This window comes from Pezoporus wallicus, unplaced genomic scaffold, assembly GCF_028554395.1.
Source record: "Pezoporus wallicus isolate ANWC-B61680 ecotype Strahan unplaced genomic scaffold, APGP_CSIRO_Pwel_v1 scaffold_2617, whole genome shotgun sequence".
NCBI lineage: Eukaryota > Metazoa > Chordata > Aves > Psittaciformes > Psittacidae > Pezoporus > Pezoporus wallicus.
Window position 1 is genome coordinate 1413809 of NW_026637592.1, and position 20782 is coordinate 1434590.

At 36.5% G+C, this 20782-nt stretch overlaps 1 protein-coding gene across 4 annotated transcripts in view; it reads left to right on the plus strand.

The window, feature by feature from the left end:
• The window catches only part of USH2A (usherin), a 372328-nt gene that overhangs the window by 85752 nt on the left and 265794 nt on the right, over positions 1-20782 (plus strand). For all 4 annotated transcript variants that reach the window (XR_008971850.1, XM_057406464.1, XM_057406465.1 and 1 more), the window contains exons 18-21: positions 2128-2400; positions 3920-4077; positions 5309-5453; positions 14702-14932. Coding sequence is in view for 3 of the 4 variants with exons in the window: in XM_057406464.1 (XP_057262447.1) it covers positions 2128-2400; positions 3920-4077; positions 5309-5453; positions 14702-14932 (807 nt within the window). In the remaining variant the exon portion in view is untranslated. The remainder of the gene's footprint in view (positions 1-2127; positions 2401-3919; positions 4078-5308; positions 5454-14701; positions 14933-20782) is intronic.

Here is a 20782-nt window from a genome sequence, read left to right on the forward strand (position 1 = left end):
TTATCCATGCGACATCAACTGAGAATGAAGTGAGGCATTGTCTTTATTTGCCTGTCTGCCACTAAATATATCCTCAGAGTCTGTTTTGTTTGTTTGGCATCCAGAGCTCCAACTGACTGTGTTTGGTCCAGGATTTAGCTCTTTGTCATGTTTAACCCCAGCTGGCAACTAAACACCACCCAGCTGCTCACTCATACCCCACCCCAGTGGGGTGGGGGAGAGATTCAGAAGGGTAAAAGTGAGAAAACCTCTGGGTTGAAATAAAGACAGTTTAACCAGTAAAGCAAAAGCTGCACATGCAAGCAAAGCAAAACAAAGAATTCATTCACCATTTCCCATAGTTAGGCAGATACTGGGCCACGTCCAGGAAATCAGGGCTCCATCGCATGTAGCGGTTACTTAGGAAGACAAACACCGTCATCACTCCAAAAGCCCCCTCTTCCTCCTTTCCCCAGCTTTATATGCTAAGCATGACACCATATGGTGTGGGATATCCCTTGGGTCAGTTGGGGTCAGCTATCCCAGCTCTGTCCCCTCGTAACTCCTTGTACAACCCAGCTTACTTGCTGATAGGGTGGTGTGAGAAGCAGAAAGGGCCTTGACCCTCTGTAAGTGCTGCTCAGCAGTAACTAAAACATCCTTGTGATCCGTTTCTAGCACAAATCCAAACAAACCACAACCCTGTACTAGCTACAATGAAGAAAATTATCTTTACCCCAGCCAAAACCAGCACAACCTTAGTGGCATCTGCTGCAGCAAAAATCACATTTATAATAAAACCTTTACAGAAAAATTAATTTTTTCCTAATTTGCCAGATTGCCTAGTTCAGACAGATGTGGTGATATTATCTGAGAAAGAATAAATAAGCAGATAACAGTTATGCAAAAAACCGCCTCTAAGAATTAGCAGAGAAGTCTGGTTTTAAAACCATCCGTCATGTGTGGTAACTAATTCTATTACCAGTATAACTTTGTTAAGAGATTAGGCGATTGCCAAGATTTGCTGGTCTAACTTGTGTAATAATATTTTAGGGTTTTGAAAATAAGAACACAGCTGTTGTAGGATACCTTTGTGATGCCACAGATTTGACTGGTAAACACTTTATCTTTCAGTATATGTGCAGTTGAGTTTTGGGAACTTCCGCTTACATGCAGAGGTATTTGTGCATGCGAAAACAAACATTTTGGTCTGCTCACAGAATGGGCATCTGTTTGTGGGGAGTTCAGCTTTCTCTTGAACATCTCATTTGCCAGCTATTACCAGATCAGGCAGGAAGAATGCCTGCATGAGAGTGCCTTTATGTATTTAGGGGGGCAGTTCCTACCATGCAGGTCACGATATTTGCTGTAGCACATATTCTTTATAGTTTACCCCACAGACATGTGCATGTAGTTGCCATCACAGGCAGATTTAAGCAATATTATCATAGTTCTCTTGATGTCTGGTCTGGTTGGAGTTCCTGGCCTTCCCAAACAACCTCTCCAGTTCTGTACATGAATAGTCCCAAATATATATGTTATATGGTAATTACCTTTCTCCTGGCTATGTTTCTTGTCATTTCCATTGGGGAAATCTCCAGTCAGCTTTCTTGTGGTCTACTCCTACAGCTAAACTGTTTCCATGGTCCATCCTAGATCATGTATCACTTCAGACCACAATACAAATTGTTTTATTTCCAAAGTGGTGAGACCTTCCTGTGTATGTAATAAGTTTATGTTGATGGAAAACTGACACAGACACATCTTCTATCCAGTAGTATGTTCTGTTAAATTGTTACTCAAAAATTCCTTATCCACATTGTCTATCAAAAAATCAGTAATTATCCCTTTCAAAATCAAAGGCCTGCAGCAATTTGCAGTAACATTTGATCTGAAGTTTAAGTCCTGAGGGTGAGGGTCATAGAACTCATCCTGTAATCCAGCCAGTTGTTTTCAAATCACAAAATTGCATGGAAGGGAAAAGCAATAGTTTAATGAAAGAAATGCCAGAGTTATTTGGATCAAAATAGCAGAAATAAGGAAAGCTTCTAATGCTATATTTTCTCCCATGTTGATTGATAGATTCTTATCTACTGGTGTTGGTATTTTAGTAGAAATTGTTTAAGTATGTAAACTTTTTCTCTCTAGGCATAATTATAAGATACGAACTTTACATGAGAAAAAGGTTAAAGCCGGCTGGGAACTTTCTCCCTCTTGAAATTCGTATTTTTCAAAGCAGTGGATGGTTCAGTCCTCAACCAGTTATGGAGTCTCCTAATGAAAACGCTCTGGCTCCACCACAGACCACTACCACAGTCACTGATCTGGAGCCATTCACAGAGTATGAATTTTCTGTGCTAGCAGTAAACATGGCAGGTAGCATATCTTCAGACTGGATATCAGGACAAACAGGAGAGGCTGGTAAGTTTCGGCTTAATTTGATTGGTACAAATAAAAGGAAAAACTAAACTAACTAGAATGCATTCTTTTTTTTTCTTTTCAATAAAACGTGTCTGATGATGATTCAAATAAGGTCAAATTTTCAGTTTTAAACTAAAGATAGGTCAGATTATCTCAGAACTTAGTATGTTAAGCAAAAAAAAAAAAGTTTCTGTTTTTTACCATAAGATCATATTGTTGAAGAAAATAATCCCTGTTAATTAAATGAAAACTACAAGATTGCAAAATCTACCAAGCAGTGTTTGAATTCTTGACTGTTTTCCCACTTGCTATTTATATGTTCTTTAAAGAGAAAATATAAAAAAAGACTGGTTTGGTCACAATTTGTAGGTTGTCAATTTTGTCACAAATGTAGAAACAATTGGCTTGAATAAGGAAAGTTGTCCAAGAGGGTACATATATTCAGAAAGGGGGTTCTAATGAATTTTCCTCAACTGAGGCTTTGATTATAAAGCAGTTTTTTGGAATAACTTGAGCACGTTACCTTTTCAGGAGTATACTGCTTGAAACTTTTAATATACTACTATGGAGTCAAGTGTCACAATAAGGACTGTTTTTCCCCTGGAGTTTAGCCAGTTCTCAGTGGCTCTTATTATAACCTTTTCATTGAGATTTTCAAAAGGGCTTGGCACTTGATGTATTTGAAAGATCAGTTTTTGATGTCAATGTTTTCATAAGAAATCTAAGGCTGGTTTTAGGCTGTTAGAGCCTGAGTTTTGCAGTTAAACACCCCTGCTACTATCACTGATGCTTTTGCTTGCTGTTAGCTTGAAAATCATGCCCTCAGTCACTTGCTCCTGCAAAACAGCAAGCTAAACTAATTCCCATTTCAAAATGAGTCTTTGTGCTTCCCTGTGCTTAAATACTATATGTTGTAAAAGTGTTAAATTGTATTTGGGAAGAGGTCCATTAGTGCAGTTGTTTGTACATAGCAGAAGTGCTATGAGTTGGTATCCTATTATTGCAGAGTAATCAGGTGGGGATTTAACTACAGTGCAAACAATCCTTTTACAGATTTACTGTGGAAGACAGGGGAACTGTTTTGTAAGAAGTGAGAGACATGTTAATTTCAAGCTGGCCTAGCAAACAAAATTGCTTTTAAGATGCTGAAGTATTGAACGCTTTTTGCTTTTATCAGTTTTTTCCCAGGTTGCATAAAGTTTTTCTTCAAGACCTTTACATTCATTTGTTCTTTCTTACCTGCTGCAGGGGTTAGGACTTTAGTGTTGATTAGTATTTCTTTGAAGACATAAGCAGAGTTTTATTCTGCATTGATTGCTAGAGTAGAAAACAGGAGAATGATAGGTGAGGTACTTTTTATATGCTATCAAAAGATGAAAATTTCAGTTAGACTTGAACAGAAAGCTAAAGAAAAAAATAAGACTTTCAGGAATGGTGTTTTATAATTACAATGAGAAAGCTTTCATTATGCACATTGGTCACTTCTTTTATCAGTTTTACTATATTACCTTTATTTCAGCCCCAGTGTTCATGCCATCTCCATCAGTGTTCCCTCTTTCACCATATTCCCTCAATGTGTCATGGGAAAAACCTGAAGATAATTTAGCAAGAGGAGAAGTGATGGGATACAGCATCAACTTGATGACTGAACAAAGATTCTTGCCACCGTTTTCTCAGGTATTCTTGTTAGTTACATTAAGATTTTCCTAACTAGTAATAGTAAATTGATAAAGCCTGATGTCCTTCTTGATGTTGTGATGAATTGTTTCCCTGATTTGCTGTGTATCCTCTGATCTAATTTTTTCGCCTATCAGTTTATCCAGAGTGTTCTCTAATTTTATACATTCATTTTGGGTGTTAAATTGTATTCCTGAGTTGGCTTGTTTGCAATAGTGAGTGAGATTCAAAATTATGAGGATGAGATCAAGCAACATTTAAACTGCCTTGATCTTTTCATGTTCACATTCTGTATTACTGCTATGTTTGCTGATATGCTTAAAGCCATGTTGTATTGTAGGAATCTACATTTTCATTAAGAAGGTGCCTGCCTGGCTTCCTGGATAATGGACAAGTCTTTGAAGTGGGGAAACCAACTTTATAAAGTCTAAATATGTAACTAAAATACAATTGTAGTTTTCTGGTGACTGGGTTTGGCAAACAAATACCATGGTAATAGTAGCAAGCTCAAAGCTTAGGAATTAGCCAAGAAACATGATAGGTATTCAGAATGTGGGAGTGGATCTGGTACTGTATTTCTTGTTTCAGAGATGAATTTGTCTTTCAGTAGTACCACAGATGGGTCTCAGTTTATTTGTCTGTCAAGTGGGGATACTATTGCTCCTGGGGCTTTTGTAACAACAAATAAATGTAAATTGCTTCTGGTCACAGGCTTGCAAGATTTTTTCATTTAAATAAACAACTGATAAAGAAGGTATCTAAAATACAACAGTTTATTCAGTTCCACTCTCTGATAGCTTCAAATGTCTGTAAGTATCAGTTATTCTCCTCCCTTCTAATGCCTGCTAATCGTGTCACTCATTCAATGGTGGTCAGATTTCACCGCTTAATAGTGTCGTTTTTGTCATCTGGATTGTAGCTGTGCTGTTTGTAGTGATAGCTGTACCACCATGCAGTTTTATGAGGTAATAACTTTGTTTCCTCATTTATCCACTCAGGAACTATCTTATTACCTCATTAAACAGTGTGGTGGGAAGTATTATCACCTAAATCCTAGCTTGTTCAGATTCTCCCAAATAATCATCTCCCTCAACTGGTCTTTGCAGGCTTTTTCACATCCAAATGAAGCAATCTGCAAATTCAAAGTTTCTTACTAGTTAACATGTCATCAAATAATAGGGATAAAAATATTATTAACCAGCTGTTGTCTTCCAATCTGTTTGCTTTGTAGGTGTTGCATGTAGCTGAGGCTCATGAGCTATCCTATGTAGTGATGGGATTAAAACCTTACAGGACATACAACTTTACTGTTACTCTCTGCAATCAAGTTGGTTGTGTAGCCAGTGAGCCAGGCATGGGGCAAACCTTAGCAGCTGGTAAGGAAACAATCTGCACCAAAGTGCAAAACTGACACACAGTTTACTAAGTAATATCATTAAGATGATCTTAGTTTGATGTGCAGTGACAGGGGTAGGTGTTGTATTAATACAAAGTGACTTGCATAATTATTATTTATTTATTTATCTTGACAGGTTAAAACCAAAATGTTTTAAATGAAAATTGAAGGTATGCTATTATAGCAATAGAATTTGTGTACAGCTCTCTCAATTGCAGGTTATGTATATGTGTGTTTTTGTCACTTGCTGAGAGCTGATGACTTAACATTGTGGTTTCCTTTGTATAGGCTTTAAAACACATCAATTATTTTCACGATATTAGCATTTTTAGTTAAGCAATTAATGGCCTTGTCATATGGATGTTGTGATGATGATCTTTGAAATTACCTTTTTTAATGTAGTTTGGTCTCCTGTAGGAAAAAATCTGAAAGTTTCTTCAGTGCAGAATGTTTTCCTAGGCTCCCAGGGCTGTATTTGAGTTGTCTGAATTCCATCAAAGCTACTCTGTGTAATCAATGAAAAGCTGTAGGAGCTTCCAGATAGGGAATGAGGAGTTGCCCAAAACAAGTAAATAGGAAGCTTTACATACATGAACTGAAGTGGAATTTAAGCTTTTGAAGTAATACCTCTAGTCTGTCCTCTCTTCTTCATCTATTTAATTGCCTATCCATTTGTCATAGGTGATTTGTTCCTTGATTCCATCATACTGTCTTTGTGTTTCAGTGAGCAAAGATTGTTCTATCAGTCTTCTCTCTTGCTGAACTGCTGATTTCAAAACTTATTTTGTTTCCTTATGCTGCTGTTACTTGAAGTTTCACTCTACACAGCCTCCTACTTGTATGAGCATGACTTTATCGATACCACGCAGCTGTGCAGGGAAGAGCATTCCAGTCTGTGCTGATAACCATGGAAACAAATATGGCCTAAATGCACATGTTATTACTACAAATGATCCAACTTTGCATTTATACATGTATTAAAAGACTCAGAAACAATAGCTTGGTTATGCATGACAGCTTGTTTATGACCATCTCCTCCCTGGTTGTGTTAATACTTAGAGACCTATCACATTAGAGAAGACAAGAGAATGCAAAATAGAATAACAACCCAATTTATTACTTGTGTCACAGTGTAGCATTTTTCTGCTTACTGTTGTAAAGCCTTGAAAGCAAAGGATCAGTCCTGTAGTGGGTTCCTTTTATGTTTTTAAAGCATGTTAATGCAATGTCTTGAATTCTGACAAACCAAAGGGTAAACCACATAAATTTTGCATGTGACTTTATATTCCACCATTCACATTTTCCATTTCTGAAGAAAAGTGTTTAATAATTTACATCTTTCCATGTGTGTGTGTGCGTGTTCCATTTTGTAAAGTTCTGTAAAACTGTGTTTCCAGACACAATTTAAAAGAAACACTACTTAGGTGGTGACTTTTAGATCAAAGGGAGTTCAAACTTGGAGCAATGTTAGGAGAAACAGGTCTGTGTCATTTGAAAAAATAGATTATTAAGTCTTAGTCCATTAATAACCTTTTTTTTGTCATTAAATGGCACAAAATGAAATTAAATTTGCCTTTCTAGGACTGTTGAGTTCTGTTTCATGAAGGAATGTCTCCCTGCCACAGAGAGAGCCTCCCTGGCTGGATGCCAGTCCTCTTGCATGCCCTGGCAAAAGGAACGTTTTGGTGGAAGTCTTGACTGAAATGTGCTCCTTGCATCATAACGCAGTCCAGGAGCTTTGAATTGTGTTCCACGTTGAGCTAAAGGTTATACTAAATTTAGACTAGTATCTCTCCTCTCATCCCGAGGAGAATAATGGAAAACCATCTCCACACTTTCCATGTGTGGAGTATACTGATTTATCACATGGAGCATTTGAAATGATTGGGTACCTCAATGACTTTACATTTGCCATGTCTTGATGACTTTAAATTTGCAATTGGAATTGCAAATGCGTTTTAAAATTTGCCACTAAAACTCAAAGTAATTTTTAAGTTTTGTTGATAACCATTAGGCTCATCTGAAGACTAGCTAGAAAAAAAAGATACTTTTTAAAATAAATCCTTTTTTTTGGCAACGTGTTTTTTTTATACAGCGTAAGACAGCAAATAAAAACAAAGGCAGAAACAAGGGCATGAAATCGTTACAAACAAAAATGCTGAGGAAGAAAGTAAGAGGTTTTGAGAAAGGATTTAAAAGACAGAGAAGAGACTTCTGGAGTCAGCAGCAGAATGTAGGGATAAGACCTAAGGAAGCAGAACCATCAGAAATAGTCTGCTGATCTTTCAATGAAAAGTGTTTTGGACTATAACTTAAAATTGTTTAAAATAATCCAGAAGCAAACATAAAGAACTCCTATCTAACCTGGTCCAGTATAGGCATCCATACCAGGGATGTGCCATCTCACCAATATATACACTCACAATAGTTTTAAATGGTAATAAAAGAAGACAATAAAACCAGTAAGGAGAGAAGCAAACAAAATAAAATTATTAAGAATTGTTTTATAAAAAAGCTCAGTGAAAGCTGTCACAAATGCATATGAAACCAGGAAAAAAACAGGTTTGATCAATAATTTGAACAGGTATGCCTGATGTGTGACCAGTTCCAGGAATGGTAAAGAATGTTGGAAATCAGTGTCACATGGTAATGCAGTGTTGGGATGAAAGATCAAAGCAAGCATGTCAAGGTAATGGAAGAAGAGAATTAACCCATCTCTGTTACTCAAAGGGACTGGACAGAAAGAGATCCTCAATTTGGTATGTTCAGATACAAATACACAAATAGCTGGCTTTTTAAAGACTCAATTGTTTCATAATTTTTTCATCAGTGTTTTAAATGTTAAATTAAGAGGATGTGCTTTCCACAATTCTTGTGGTATTTTAAATACTCTTTTTGCACTGCAATATTGTGCACATACAATTGAAAACCTTGGCTGGCTGATGAGGAAAAGGTTAGATTTTAATACTTGGAAATCCAATTTGAGTTTGATTTTTTTTTGTGTGTCTTTGCTATCCCATGATCATCAAATGGAACTGCATGTATGTAACTGAAAGCAATTCTGGACAGTAAATATCTTTTTCACCTCAACACCTAGAGAACATTTTACTTTATTCCATTCTCCAGGTTCTGCTGAGTTCAAATTCCTGTATATTTTTGAGAATGGCATTCAGCCTGTCCTTCTAATAAGGTCCTAGGCTATTGGTTTTATTTTCCAAAGTGCTTTTTGCTCTGTGGTTTTATCTCATGTAGGATTCTGAGCTGGTACCTTGGATCTACAGAGCTATACCTGATGGTACCAGTGAAAGACCGAGCTTCTTAAAAGTGATATTTTTGTGACAATGTGTTTGTATTAAATTATGAATTACTTGCATTGTTTTTTGCAGCGCCTCTCAAGACAAAACATACATGTTTTCCAAATTTTTCAGTCAGGCAGAGAAATGTGTTCCCAGCAATTTCTGACATTGCAGCAGGATGGAATTAGCCACATGTGCGCTTAGATTAGTATAGTTACCTATACTACCTCTCTCAAATCAGATAGTCTAATGGTGCCTTAAAAAATCTATACAGCTCTGTTTCATTACTTACTGTGCGACTGAGCTGATTTCTTATAATTAAGTTCATTTTTGCCCATCTAATTTTTTTTTAAACTTAATTTAAAAACATTTTTTAAGACACATGAAAGTATGGCTTTGTGATTGCTGCCATGTACCCCAGCATGTTGTATTCCTGATCCTTTGGTTTTGATGGCAATTACAGAGTTCAGAAGCTAATTTGTAGAAGATACTCTTCCATCACCAGCTGCATCTGGCTTCTTGGCAGACTTCTCAAGCAGTTGTATTGGTGACTTTGGAGTTGCTTCTGGGTTTGCTGGGGTAATGATGTTGATGGGCTTTCTGGGCTGTCTTATACTCCTTGATATCATTTTCTTTTTCATTTCCCTTTTAATCTGAGTAATTTGTCCATTTTTTCCATTCACAAGTAAGGTCCAGTGCAAGCCTTTTCCAAAAGCCTCAATCCATTTGTCATGGCAATACAGAATTTGTTTGTCTGTCATAGAGCGCTTTTCTACAAAATGCTATGCCTCAATTTTAAAATCTCAGATACCCATTAAACAGGTAGGAAGTAATGTATATTTTCCTTTGTTACAGAAGAGGAATAAGAGGGCCATTTGCTGCTGGCCTGGAAACACAGATTGTTTTCCACGCATGTACATAAATCTCTTCATTGTGAATAAGACCCAAAGTGATTAAACAAGCACTCTTAATATGTTAATTTATAATTTTAATTACAACAATCTTGTATATATATAGTCATTAGTGAATACTAATATAAATATTTTTCTACCTTTTTATTCATAATGCATAAACCAATCATCCAGTTACTTCTCGGCAGTTGCCTGTTTCCGTTTCGTAATACAATCTTTGTTCTTAGTTATGAATGCATTTTGTTCATTCCTGTCTTGAATAATCCCTCATTAAGCTAGTCACTTTCTGCTCCATGCTAAAAGGAAAAATTATCATGCAAATGTGGCATGCCATATTATAAAGCACATTACCAAACACTTTTGTTGCTGTCCTTCAATTAGTTTCCCTTCTTTGAATTTAATTTCATTTGTTGTTAAACTACTGACTTGATGTATGGACTCATGAATTTGAGGCTGCTGCCAAGAATGTAGCAGGGAAAAAAAATCAAAGCTTCTTCAGAGAGCTGAGGCAAAGCTGAAATGAATTTGCTTCACCTTTGACAAGAACACTTGAGCAGCATTGGAATCCTCTGATGATTCAGCTTGGCTAATTATCCAATTATTTATTTCAAGAATAAAGACGCTGTTTTACAATTAGGAAAATGTAAAGTAATTTGAGAAATTTCATAATGACAGATGACTTAAGTAACTTGTGAGATAAATAGTATCTGCTTAAACTTGTCTTGCCAAGTGTTCAAGCTGTATTTAAACTGCTCTTTGAGTTTCAGGAAATTAATAGAGACTCGAAAGTTATTTGTTTCTTCTACCCCTACCAATCACATATTCTACTTCAGAAAATAGCTGTTTGTTCTTTTCTCTCTGTGTCAAATTTGCAAGGTTTTTAAGCTATGTTTAAGTTGCATTCCTCTTGATTAAAAGCTTTTGGTTCAAAGCAATACTTTTTAATTGCCTAATAATATAAGTCAGTTCTTCAGAAAGAATCGTGCATTTAGGAGTTCATTTGCAATATAACTGAAAAATTCATTGCATGGCAGTAAAACAATTTACTGTTAATTACAAGGAGAAGAATTTGCTGTACCATGCTCACAGATTGCCATGAATCATGCAGCACTCCTAGAGATTTATAACAGATGTGTAAGTGGGATGAATTAGCAGGGTTTAATAACAGAGACACAAATCATGCAGACTTCAAGGAGCTTTAATTGATATACTAGAATGTGACGGGCATGAATCACTCAGCCATTCAACAGCACTGTAACATATGGTCAGCTCAATATGCTGCATCTTAAATCGGGTGGTGAGTCGTTGGTTGTCCCATATGGTGGAAGCAATATATTTTTCATGATTTTTTAAAAATGCGTGTATTACATCTATTCCTAAAGAAATGTGATTGTAACACAGCCATGTTACTAAATTTTCTTTTGATATCCAGTATGGGTGGGTTTATTTCTTTCTTGGGGAAGAGTCTGAAATGGATTTCTTCTAGAAAGCCAAAATATTGTCAGAAAATTTTATTTCTTGACTCACTTACTGTTGAAATGACTGGTACTACTGTGAAATGCAGAGAAAGAAAAGATCATACCAGAAATGCTATGGCAACCTCATGGTCCTTTGGACTAGTAACTTGTAGGAAAAAAGAAAGGGATGGTACCAGTAGTGAGGCAAGATATTTACCTGCAAGGTAAACTCCAAGATGTAAAAAAGTTAAGTTTTGTTCTGGAATTTGCCACATTCTTCCGTTTTAATTTGTACGTATGCATTTTGAATTTGACTGAACAATAATGAACTGTATACTTTTTGTTACTGTTAGCTTCCTGAACTATTCAGAATGGCTAATTGAAGGCTTCTACGGAAGGCTGGACAAATACCTACCTACAGTATGCTGAGCAGTAGTTATTCAGATGTATGTAAGCCTGTTAAATTTAGCCACAGTGTAAACATGTTATTCCTGGGACAAGAATCTGGCAGAGTATGGGAAAGCTTTAGCAGTTGTATTAGTAAACCTGACAGACTTGAGAAAGGAGTATTGTATCCTTAGAACTGCACCTGCCAGAATTTAATGTCAACAATTAAAATTTATTTTGATCCTTACCTAGTGTTTATTACTGTTTGTATACACAACAGACCTTACTAATACAGAGATGCACTATTAGATGGAATTACCATCTGTTCAGAGTAAAATGCTGGCATCTGCCTTTGAGCCTAAAACTAAAATGATATTATTTCAAACAAAACAAAATTAACTGCTCTTTACTTACCAACTTCATTTTTGTGTACATGTGTGTGCATAAGCACATGGGAAAGGCTTATTTGTAATGACCTGTGTAGCAACATCTATATTTAGATATATGACTTCAGCATAAGTTGTATGGACCATCTGTCTTTATTGGTCTTTTTTGTGCCCTCTGCTACACAATGGTATGCAGCAATCATGGGCTTTTAAATACTGTTTTAGCTTTATAATATATTAAATACGTATTATATAGCAAGACATTAAAGCTACATAATTAAAATACACAAAATGTGACTTTGAATTCACTAAAATATAGTATGCTCATTGTTTTGACAGATGTGTCTTAACAGAACATGACTAAAAAAAATTAAAAAGATAAAATTAGTCGATTCATCATTCAGAAAGTAGCTACAGGTACCACAGTGACACCTTTAGGAAAATATATACCGTATTTTTTAGTCTTGAATATTTTTAATTTCAGCATTTAGTACCCTGCTGGGCTGGTACCACAGATTTATTTTCAATCCTGTCTGTTCCTGTGCAGAGTTTGGTTTTCAGTTTTGTTTTGTTTTCTGTCTTACCTGCGCAACCTATTATGTACAGTCTTCTGTTGTCTTGATGATCAAGAATTCTCAAGCATCAACGAGACTGTAGTTTAAATACTACTGTTACAGCAAGGATGTTACTTTCTGAAAGGGTAGGCTTCTGTTCCATATATCACAAAATAATAAATTGTGTCATGCCAGTGTTTAATGCGTATACACAGTGCATTAACAGTAACTGTAGTACATTTATTTGTGCTAGAGGAGACTTGAAAATGATTAAAAAATCAATATGTCCCTGTCATGGAAGCAAGTGTTACGATGCATTTAAGTAGTTAATTGCATAAGCCCCATAAAAGCTTCAGATTTGGATATCAGAGATGCAATAATTATGGTCCAAGTAACTGCCATTTATTAATACTAAACTTTAAAGGAAGATATAGTTATTGTCATGACTGTTAGTTACCTGTATGCCTTTCAGAACTAATAAATTTTAACATTTCTGTTTTACCAGCAGTAAGCTAAACTGGAGGGCTCAACCTCTTCTGTTTGCATTTAAAATGCCAGGTGTGCTTGTTCGCTCAAAGGTGAAGTTTTGATTGTTAAGCCATGTTTTCTAGTGCAATAATACTACAATTCATTAGTGCTATGCCCTACATGTGGAGGAAAGCTTGTGACCTCATGTGACATTGCTTCAATTTTGACACAGTAAATTTCTACCATACCGTGAGATACTGATTAGATTGTGAAGTCATAAATGATGCGTAAGCAGGAATTTAGAGTGCGTTTGTGCCATTGGCAGTTTCCCAGTCCTCCCACTCCCTGCTTTCTACAAGAAGAATATTTTACGAAGTTAGGAAGGGGCAAGAAAAGTGAAGAGAGGAGAAAAAAAAAAAAAAAGCAGTAACATGCTACAGACAAATAGTAAAAAATAAAACCATGCTAATAATATTGGAGATGCAAAAATGTTTAAAAGCGCATTATTAATTCATTCAAAATGAACCCATTTCTCCTTTTCTAAGGAATTCGAGCTACATACAATGCTGTGCTGTGGAGTAATATGTCAGATTTTGAAGGCCTGTATTTTAATAGAGGTTTTATTATTGTAGAAAGGCATTTATTGCTCTTTGCTGTGTCATTATGGGAACAAGTAATTTCTACAAGTTGTCAATGTGTTTCACTTCCTGGGTACAAAGTTTCTGTTAAATCCTTTTTTATCAGGGAAAGAAGGGGAAATTAAAAAAAAAAGCAGGATAAGATGAATATAGATTCTATAGGTACTAGAATCTTCTTGTACTTCATCAGGCAATGTCTTCTCTTGTTTCACTGATTGTCCATTTTTTTCCCACCTGTATGGCCATCATGCCATTACCCAAACAAGTCATGCTGCTCTTCTGTGGTTTACTGCATGGTATTTTAAATAAACTTTTATTCAAAACTCAGCTATAGATTGACAAAGGTCATCAGAATGTTTAAAAGAATGTCAAAGTGTTGGTTTTAATGGTGGGAGTTTCATTGTAATAACATAAAACTATCAACGCCAATACCTTCGTAGAAGCAACTTTGTATGGAGTCTTACTGTGCACCAGTGTTGGTGGAAAAAAGTTAGAGGTGACTGTTTTCTTGATCTGAATAATTATCTGAACATATGCTAATGCCTTGTGTGCACACCATGAGGAAAGCAACCTGGTGGGCATCCAGTATTGTGGACAGTTAGCTGTTCTGCTTCTGTTGATGAGGATGAGTTTAGTGATGGAAAACTTGCGCTGTCATGTACCGTACTGCTGAGATATAATAAGAGTTAATTAACTGTTAAGATTTGCCTTTGGTCTTTCATTCAGATCCACTGCTGAAAGTCGTACACATACATGCATACAGTGAAAATGACATGAGAGGCTAAGCAAGGAAGGAATATACTTTTGATGAAGTTGGTGACTCAGATTCTTAAGGGTTACGGAAAAAAAGGAATATTTTAGATATAGTACTAGAGACCTTTATCCAAAGCCTGAAGAAACAAATAAGGTATTTCTTGTGGAATTACAAGTAAATTCTTATTAAGAATGTTAGGGTGTTTGTTTTGTTTTCCCCCTGATTAAGCTTCAATGGATATCTGCCTTTATTCTTCAGATGATCAGCAACTGAAGCAGGATGGTTTGCAAAAAATATGTGACTAAATAATTTTCCAAGTATTCTGGACAATGATATTTAGATAATTGTGTTTTTCTTTTTTTTCTTTTTGTGCATAGCTCCAAGAAAACTAAGTGCCCCTCGTGTTGAAGGAATAAATAGCACAATGGTGAAGATAAACTGGAATGAACCTGAAGAACTTAATGGACCTTCTCCTGTCTACCAGGTGGAAAGGATGGATGCATCTTTAGCTACATGGAGTGCAGAAGTAATGAAAGGGATTCGTTTCCCAGGAAATGGATATTACAGATTTGCCAGTTCCACTCTCCCTGCTAATACTTATTTTACAGGTAAATGAGTTTAAATGACTTAAAAAATATAGCAGTTGTACTCTGCATTTGTTTTACCATTCATCTTCTGTATAATTTTCATGGTAAAATCAGTAGTTTATAATTTATGAGCATGTGATTGTTGGTGATGTATGAGCTATTTTGATTCTCAAAAAGCCTGTGGAAAATGTTATTGGACATGTGGGATTTGTATTCCCTTGCCTTTGGACAGAGATGTACATGATGGTGAATGTTGCTGCATACTTGACTCTTAAATATGAGGTGGATTTTATTAATTCTTTTGGGATAACAACTTTTTGATTAATTTGCTGTGAATACTAAGGCATGTTTTCTTTGGTATCTTTTTGAGGATTCCTGAGGTTGTATACACCCAAAAAGCACTCTCTTCCATGTTCAGAACATTTTCATTGTGGTTCTGTTTGTTTTGTCAAGGAAAGGAAAAAGCCTGCCAATCTGACAGAAGTCTTTTGTTTCTGGGCCTTTGCATACTCTCTCCTCTCTCTTTTGATTAGTTAGTTAATTTTGAAGTAGGAGTTTTTCAGATCAAAGCAGAGTGATTATCCTGTTTTGTGATTCTCATCATTTGCCGAGGTCTTCATTTCTGGGATAAAACAAAGATATACACAGTATATTTTTTGGGAAAATGGACTTGGTTGCATGTTTGCGATGAAGACTTCTGTAAGTGAAATGTTGTATTGGTGTGCGTGAACTATGAGTGTTTAAAAGAAGAAATTGCGGATCAGAAGGTTGAAAGAAAAACAAAATCAAGGGGAAATCCTAAGCAAGTCTAGGCAACAGAGAGGGCAAGCATTAGATGGCATACTCATGGTGTGAAGGCCATGCCACAATGTAGTACAGCTTAACCTGGTTCTAAGCTTTGCTTGTTAAGACAGATAAGGGCTGCAAAAACCACACAGCATTGTAGACATGCAGAAGAACACTGAAGATTTGAAATGCACTCAGCTCACATCTCTTGTTTTCAGAGTCGCCACAGATAATTCTGGCCAGAATATGTGATCACACATATCTTGATATTTGTAAATATGTGTGCAAATTCAGGTTTTGTTTAAAAAACAAACAAAGAAATCACCTTCTTCCCAAAGATCATTCAGTGAATCTGATTTAAAAAAAAACAAAGTAGATCACTTCCATTTTTTTTCTTCCTAGGTGCTTACTTAAATTATTGTCAAATAGTAACAAGTGATAATGTGTTAGCTAAATATTGGCACTGGTTGACTTTAAAAAACCTGTCTCTGTGTAGGAATCTATAGGAGCAGCTACTGGGCTCCTTTCCTCATCCAAAGTGCTTGATGATTTTCCTGACATCAGAGTTTGCACCCTATGCATGCAGCTGTGTACATTTTTGACACAAAAGTATGCCATCTTGTATATGTCAGTGTCGTGGTTTAAACCCAGTCAGGCAATTCGTTCGATCACTTCCCCCACTTTCTTGCCCTCCCCCTGCTCCCGGAGGGACAGAGAGGAGAATCGAAAAGAATGCAACTCCCACAGGTTGGGATAAGAACAGTTTAGTAACTAAGGTATAACACAAATCACTACTGCTACCACCAATGATAATAATGATAAAGGAAATAACAAGGGAAGAGAATACAACACCTCAGCACCAGCCGACCGATAACTCGCCCCCCTCAGCCTGACCAAGCACCGACCCATACCTCCTCCAACCTTGCAGTCTCCCAGCCCTTCTGGCTAACTCCCAGTTACATCCTGGGCATGACGTGCTGTGGTATGGAATACCTCTTTGGTCAGTTTGGGTCAGGTGTCCTGTCTCTGCTTCCTCCTGGCTTCCCCCCCCTGGCAGAGCATGAGGCTCACAAAGTCCTTGGCCAAACCAAAACATCATTGTTATCAGCTCTGTTCCCAGGCTGAAAGTCAAAACACAGCACTGCATCAGCTACCAAGAAGGGGAAAAATGACTGCTACTGCTGAACCCAGGACAGTCAGTCAGCAGACAGATACTTCTTAGTGTGCCTGGGATCTCCCACTGCTAATACAGAAAAAGATAGATCAGTTTATTCACTGCTAATAAATGCAGTTGTCCTCACTACCTTTCTGGCTGGTCTTACACTCTGAGGTGCAGGTAATAGGGGCAGATGTATTATCTGGAAAATATTCCAAATTCATATTTTTCTATTAAAATAAAAAGTAAGTTAGGCAATAAATACTGGCTACACTAAGCAACATCCTTCTGTCTGTAACAAAACCTCTAGCTGCACAGGAATATGTGCTCTAAGTACACAGTAGATGAGAGGAAGTCAGGTAATGAACAGGATTGTTTCTGCCAGAACAGTCCACATGCAACTTCTCAGCTTTTCAAACTGTGAAGTGTTTTAGGCATCTGTAATGTCATTTCCCAAAAAAGTCAGACTTGATTTTTTGTACTTATTTACATCTCTTGAAGTTTTTAGATACAACAGCATTCATTATATCTATCAAAATACCACCAGGCAAAGGAACTGTTAGTGTTCTTGTTTTAGTTAAGGAACTCATCCATTTCCCATTACTCTCTGAAGGCTGGGATATGCAGGTGTTTATCTTCATATCTTCCTCATGAGACAGAAAAGTGCTATCATTCTGATTTAGTAGGAAGCAGAAGTTCTGATTCTAGTTAACAAAGATTTTATACTTAAAAGACCCTCTAGAAATGCCTAGAAGATTTTACATTTATTTATTTCTTGTGGGTTTGCTTTATCAGTTCAGCTTGTGTGGTGTGGCTGTTGGTCTGGAATCAGAATGCTGCAGTAACACTGTTCTGTTTGTCCTTTTGGTTCTCTAGTGATCAAGAGAAGTACTGTCTATTTTATAGAGGGTATAGACAGGCAGTCTTGCAGTTCAAAGAACTGTAAATAGCCAAGTGTCTGAATAGCTTTAAAATTCAATTTATAATTATTATTTCTTTAATGACTGAGTCTAATGGCTAGGTCCAGAAAAGCCTAAGGAAGAAGGTAATGGGTGTGATGTCATATAATCTGGCTTTCACCACTACTAAATGGGTGAGAACAGCTTGCTGTGCAGGAAAGTTAGGGTTTTCATGTACTTTCTAGCAGAGGTTTACCAAGGCTTACAAATGAGATCCTTCAAGATCACTGAATAAAATCCATGGAAAATGGCATGCTGAACTGGTGATGTGTGTGTGAGAATATTAACAAGCCGACGTATATATTTATGAAAATAGAGTTTTTCCTCAATTCCTTTTTGCTCCTTGGTCGAGGGTTAGGACTTGATGTGCCTGAATGGTTGAAACAAAAATTGATGTATGAATTCTGACCTGTGTAAACGAGCTCTGCTTAGGCTGAAGTTTGGTTCTAATTTGAGGCACTACCTTATATTCAGGATTCATAACTTGTAAATACCTCCTAAGGGTTAGGCAGCTTTAGCTTTTTGTTTTATAGAGTAGGGGATCACATTTGTCTCTGAAAACATAACTCCATGAGAATGCCGGTGTTTTCACCGGCTATATTTGTGGATACTATGCCTTCAGATAGAAACAGTGCCACTGTTTATCCTTTGTAGAAAATCTTGCCAAAAAAGCTGTGGAATAGTTTTACTTGCTTCCTAGAGTAAGTATACTGGATCAATCTCCTGAGGACAGATAAAGGGAAGTTTCATTTTTAAGTTTTACTAGCAAATACATGCTCAGTTCTTTCAAAAGGGAGCTTCTGGGCACAAAGAGCAACTAGTTGAAAACTGAACCCTGAATGTCTCTGGGATATGATGACATCTAAGCTAGGAGGTTCAGGTCAGCAATTCAGTTGTCTAACGTGATCATGAGTTACACAAATTGCTTTTTGAAACTTTCTTCTGATTGATCCATTGCCAGACAGAAAGTCTGTGGCAGAGCTGATGGTATAGGGCCTATTATAAAGAATGCAGTCTTTATAACTGCAATCAGTTGGACCCATGAATGAAGAAGAAAGCTCCTTAATGCAACTCTATGAAGATCTAGTTGGGCTCCATGAACACAGGCTCAGTGTATCTGTAGGGGTATGTAAAAACTGCTCACTTTGCAGAAAGTGAGCTATAATGTTTCAATGGCTACAAAAGAAAGAAACTGCAGAGTAACAAAATATTTGTGTGGAAGGTTATGTGCCTTTTGACCTCTCAAAATAAAACTACTTTTCAAATATAACATTGAACAAAAATTGACAATTCTGTGGCATTGTAGTAGGTTTTGTAAATGTTAGTTCTGTAAAGTGGAGCAAAACAAATCCTCCACGCATGCTTTATGTATTGTTTAAAATGCAGTTTGAGCTTGATGTCCCATCTGAGAAGGGAGGCCTTTACTTAGTGATAAAATAATAATTTTTTTCAGGTGGATGAAAGATTCTTTGTGACATTTTCAAGTTGGTTGAATTAGCTATTACTATTTTGACATGACTCTTCTTGGATGCTACTTGTTTGAAAGAAAATTATTCACGTAATATTGATCAAAATGCAGCGCACTCTGGAGCAACTTGTGTGTTTGGCCTTGCTTTGAATCCAAGTTTTCTGAAATAAGATACTACACTGAAATATAAGTGAGTCTTGCCTGGAATATGTAATCTTTGCCAGCCTCTACATTATGTGAATTCAGCTATATAATAATTAGGCAATAACTGTATGAGGTAAGATGATCATATATTCAGCTTTACAAGTGTTTTTACAATGACATTTTAGAGTCATCTTAAAAATGTGTACTTTAAAAAAAAAACAACTATCTGTGCTAGTGTTTTTACTGCCAATTTCTGACTCAGATACACACATATTTCTCAGAGTGGAGAATCTTTCCCGTAATGCTGTTTCTTAATGAGTTTGCCGTGGAACACTGCACAGGCGTCGTCTACATCTGTTTTGAGCAGAAGTGCTGTGGTCATTCTGTGTTGGATCTTCCCATAGATCTTCATCATAGTGAACTCTCTTTGCAGTAATGTAAGACAAATTCTACTCCGTATGAGCAAACATTTAGTTGATAGAAGGCACAAATATTTTCATTAGCCTATGGAACCAAATTAGCAGGCCTTTCCCAGGCATCCCAACAAAAATTTATGGAATGCATTACTATCAGATACCAAGAAAATGAGCATGACTGGAGGTCTAAAAATAAAGTAAGAGGAAATGTGAAAAAAATGGCATAGCTTGGAAAACTAAGGACTAACAGAAGACATGATAATGGTGTTAAATTATATAAAACTGTGTAGTTTGAAAGAAGAGAATGAACTTTTCTCCATGTCTACTGTGAGGAAAAGCAGCAATACACTCATAACAGGCTTAACATATAGCAAGATAGATTGTCTTCTCACAAGATTCAAGCTAGTTAAGCAAAGGAATACAGTGTTCTGAGAAAAAAAAAAGTCTGGCACTGGAGATTTTAAAGACTAGTTGGATGAGCATTTGTCGGGAATAACCTAGGTAAAATTGATTCTACTTTGGAATAAGTGGATTGATTTTGTGATCTCCAAGAATGTTTTCCAAACATATGTCCTATATGAGCTCAGATTAACCCAGTGAAACTAAGGAAAACCGATCATTTCAACAAATAACTTTTAGAAGGAGTGAGCTACCTTTTTTTTTGTTGGGAACTTCATGTAGAGTTCTGATTGACAGTTTTTCTACAGAGGGAAGGTTGCATGAGTTGAGCAAGTTCTGCTTCTGTTTTATTTTTTCTCTTCTACGTATTTTCCAGAATTTCTTTTTATGACTGTGCGTAAGGTTTGAGATGGTTAGAAATGAGGTTTCATCATTCACATCAGAATAATATTTTAGTTTGGAAGAGAAGTCACCTAGTCCCACTTTCTGCTCATACCGAGTCCAGCTGATCTGTTTAGGCCTTTGTCTACTTGAGTTTTATCT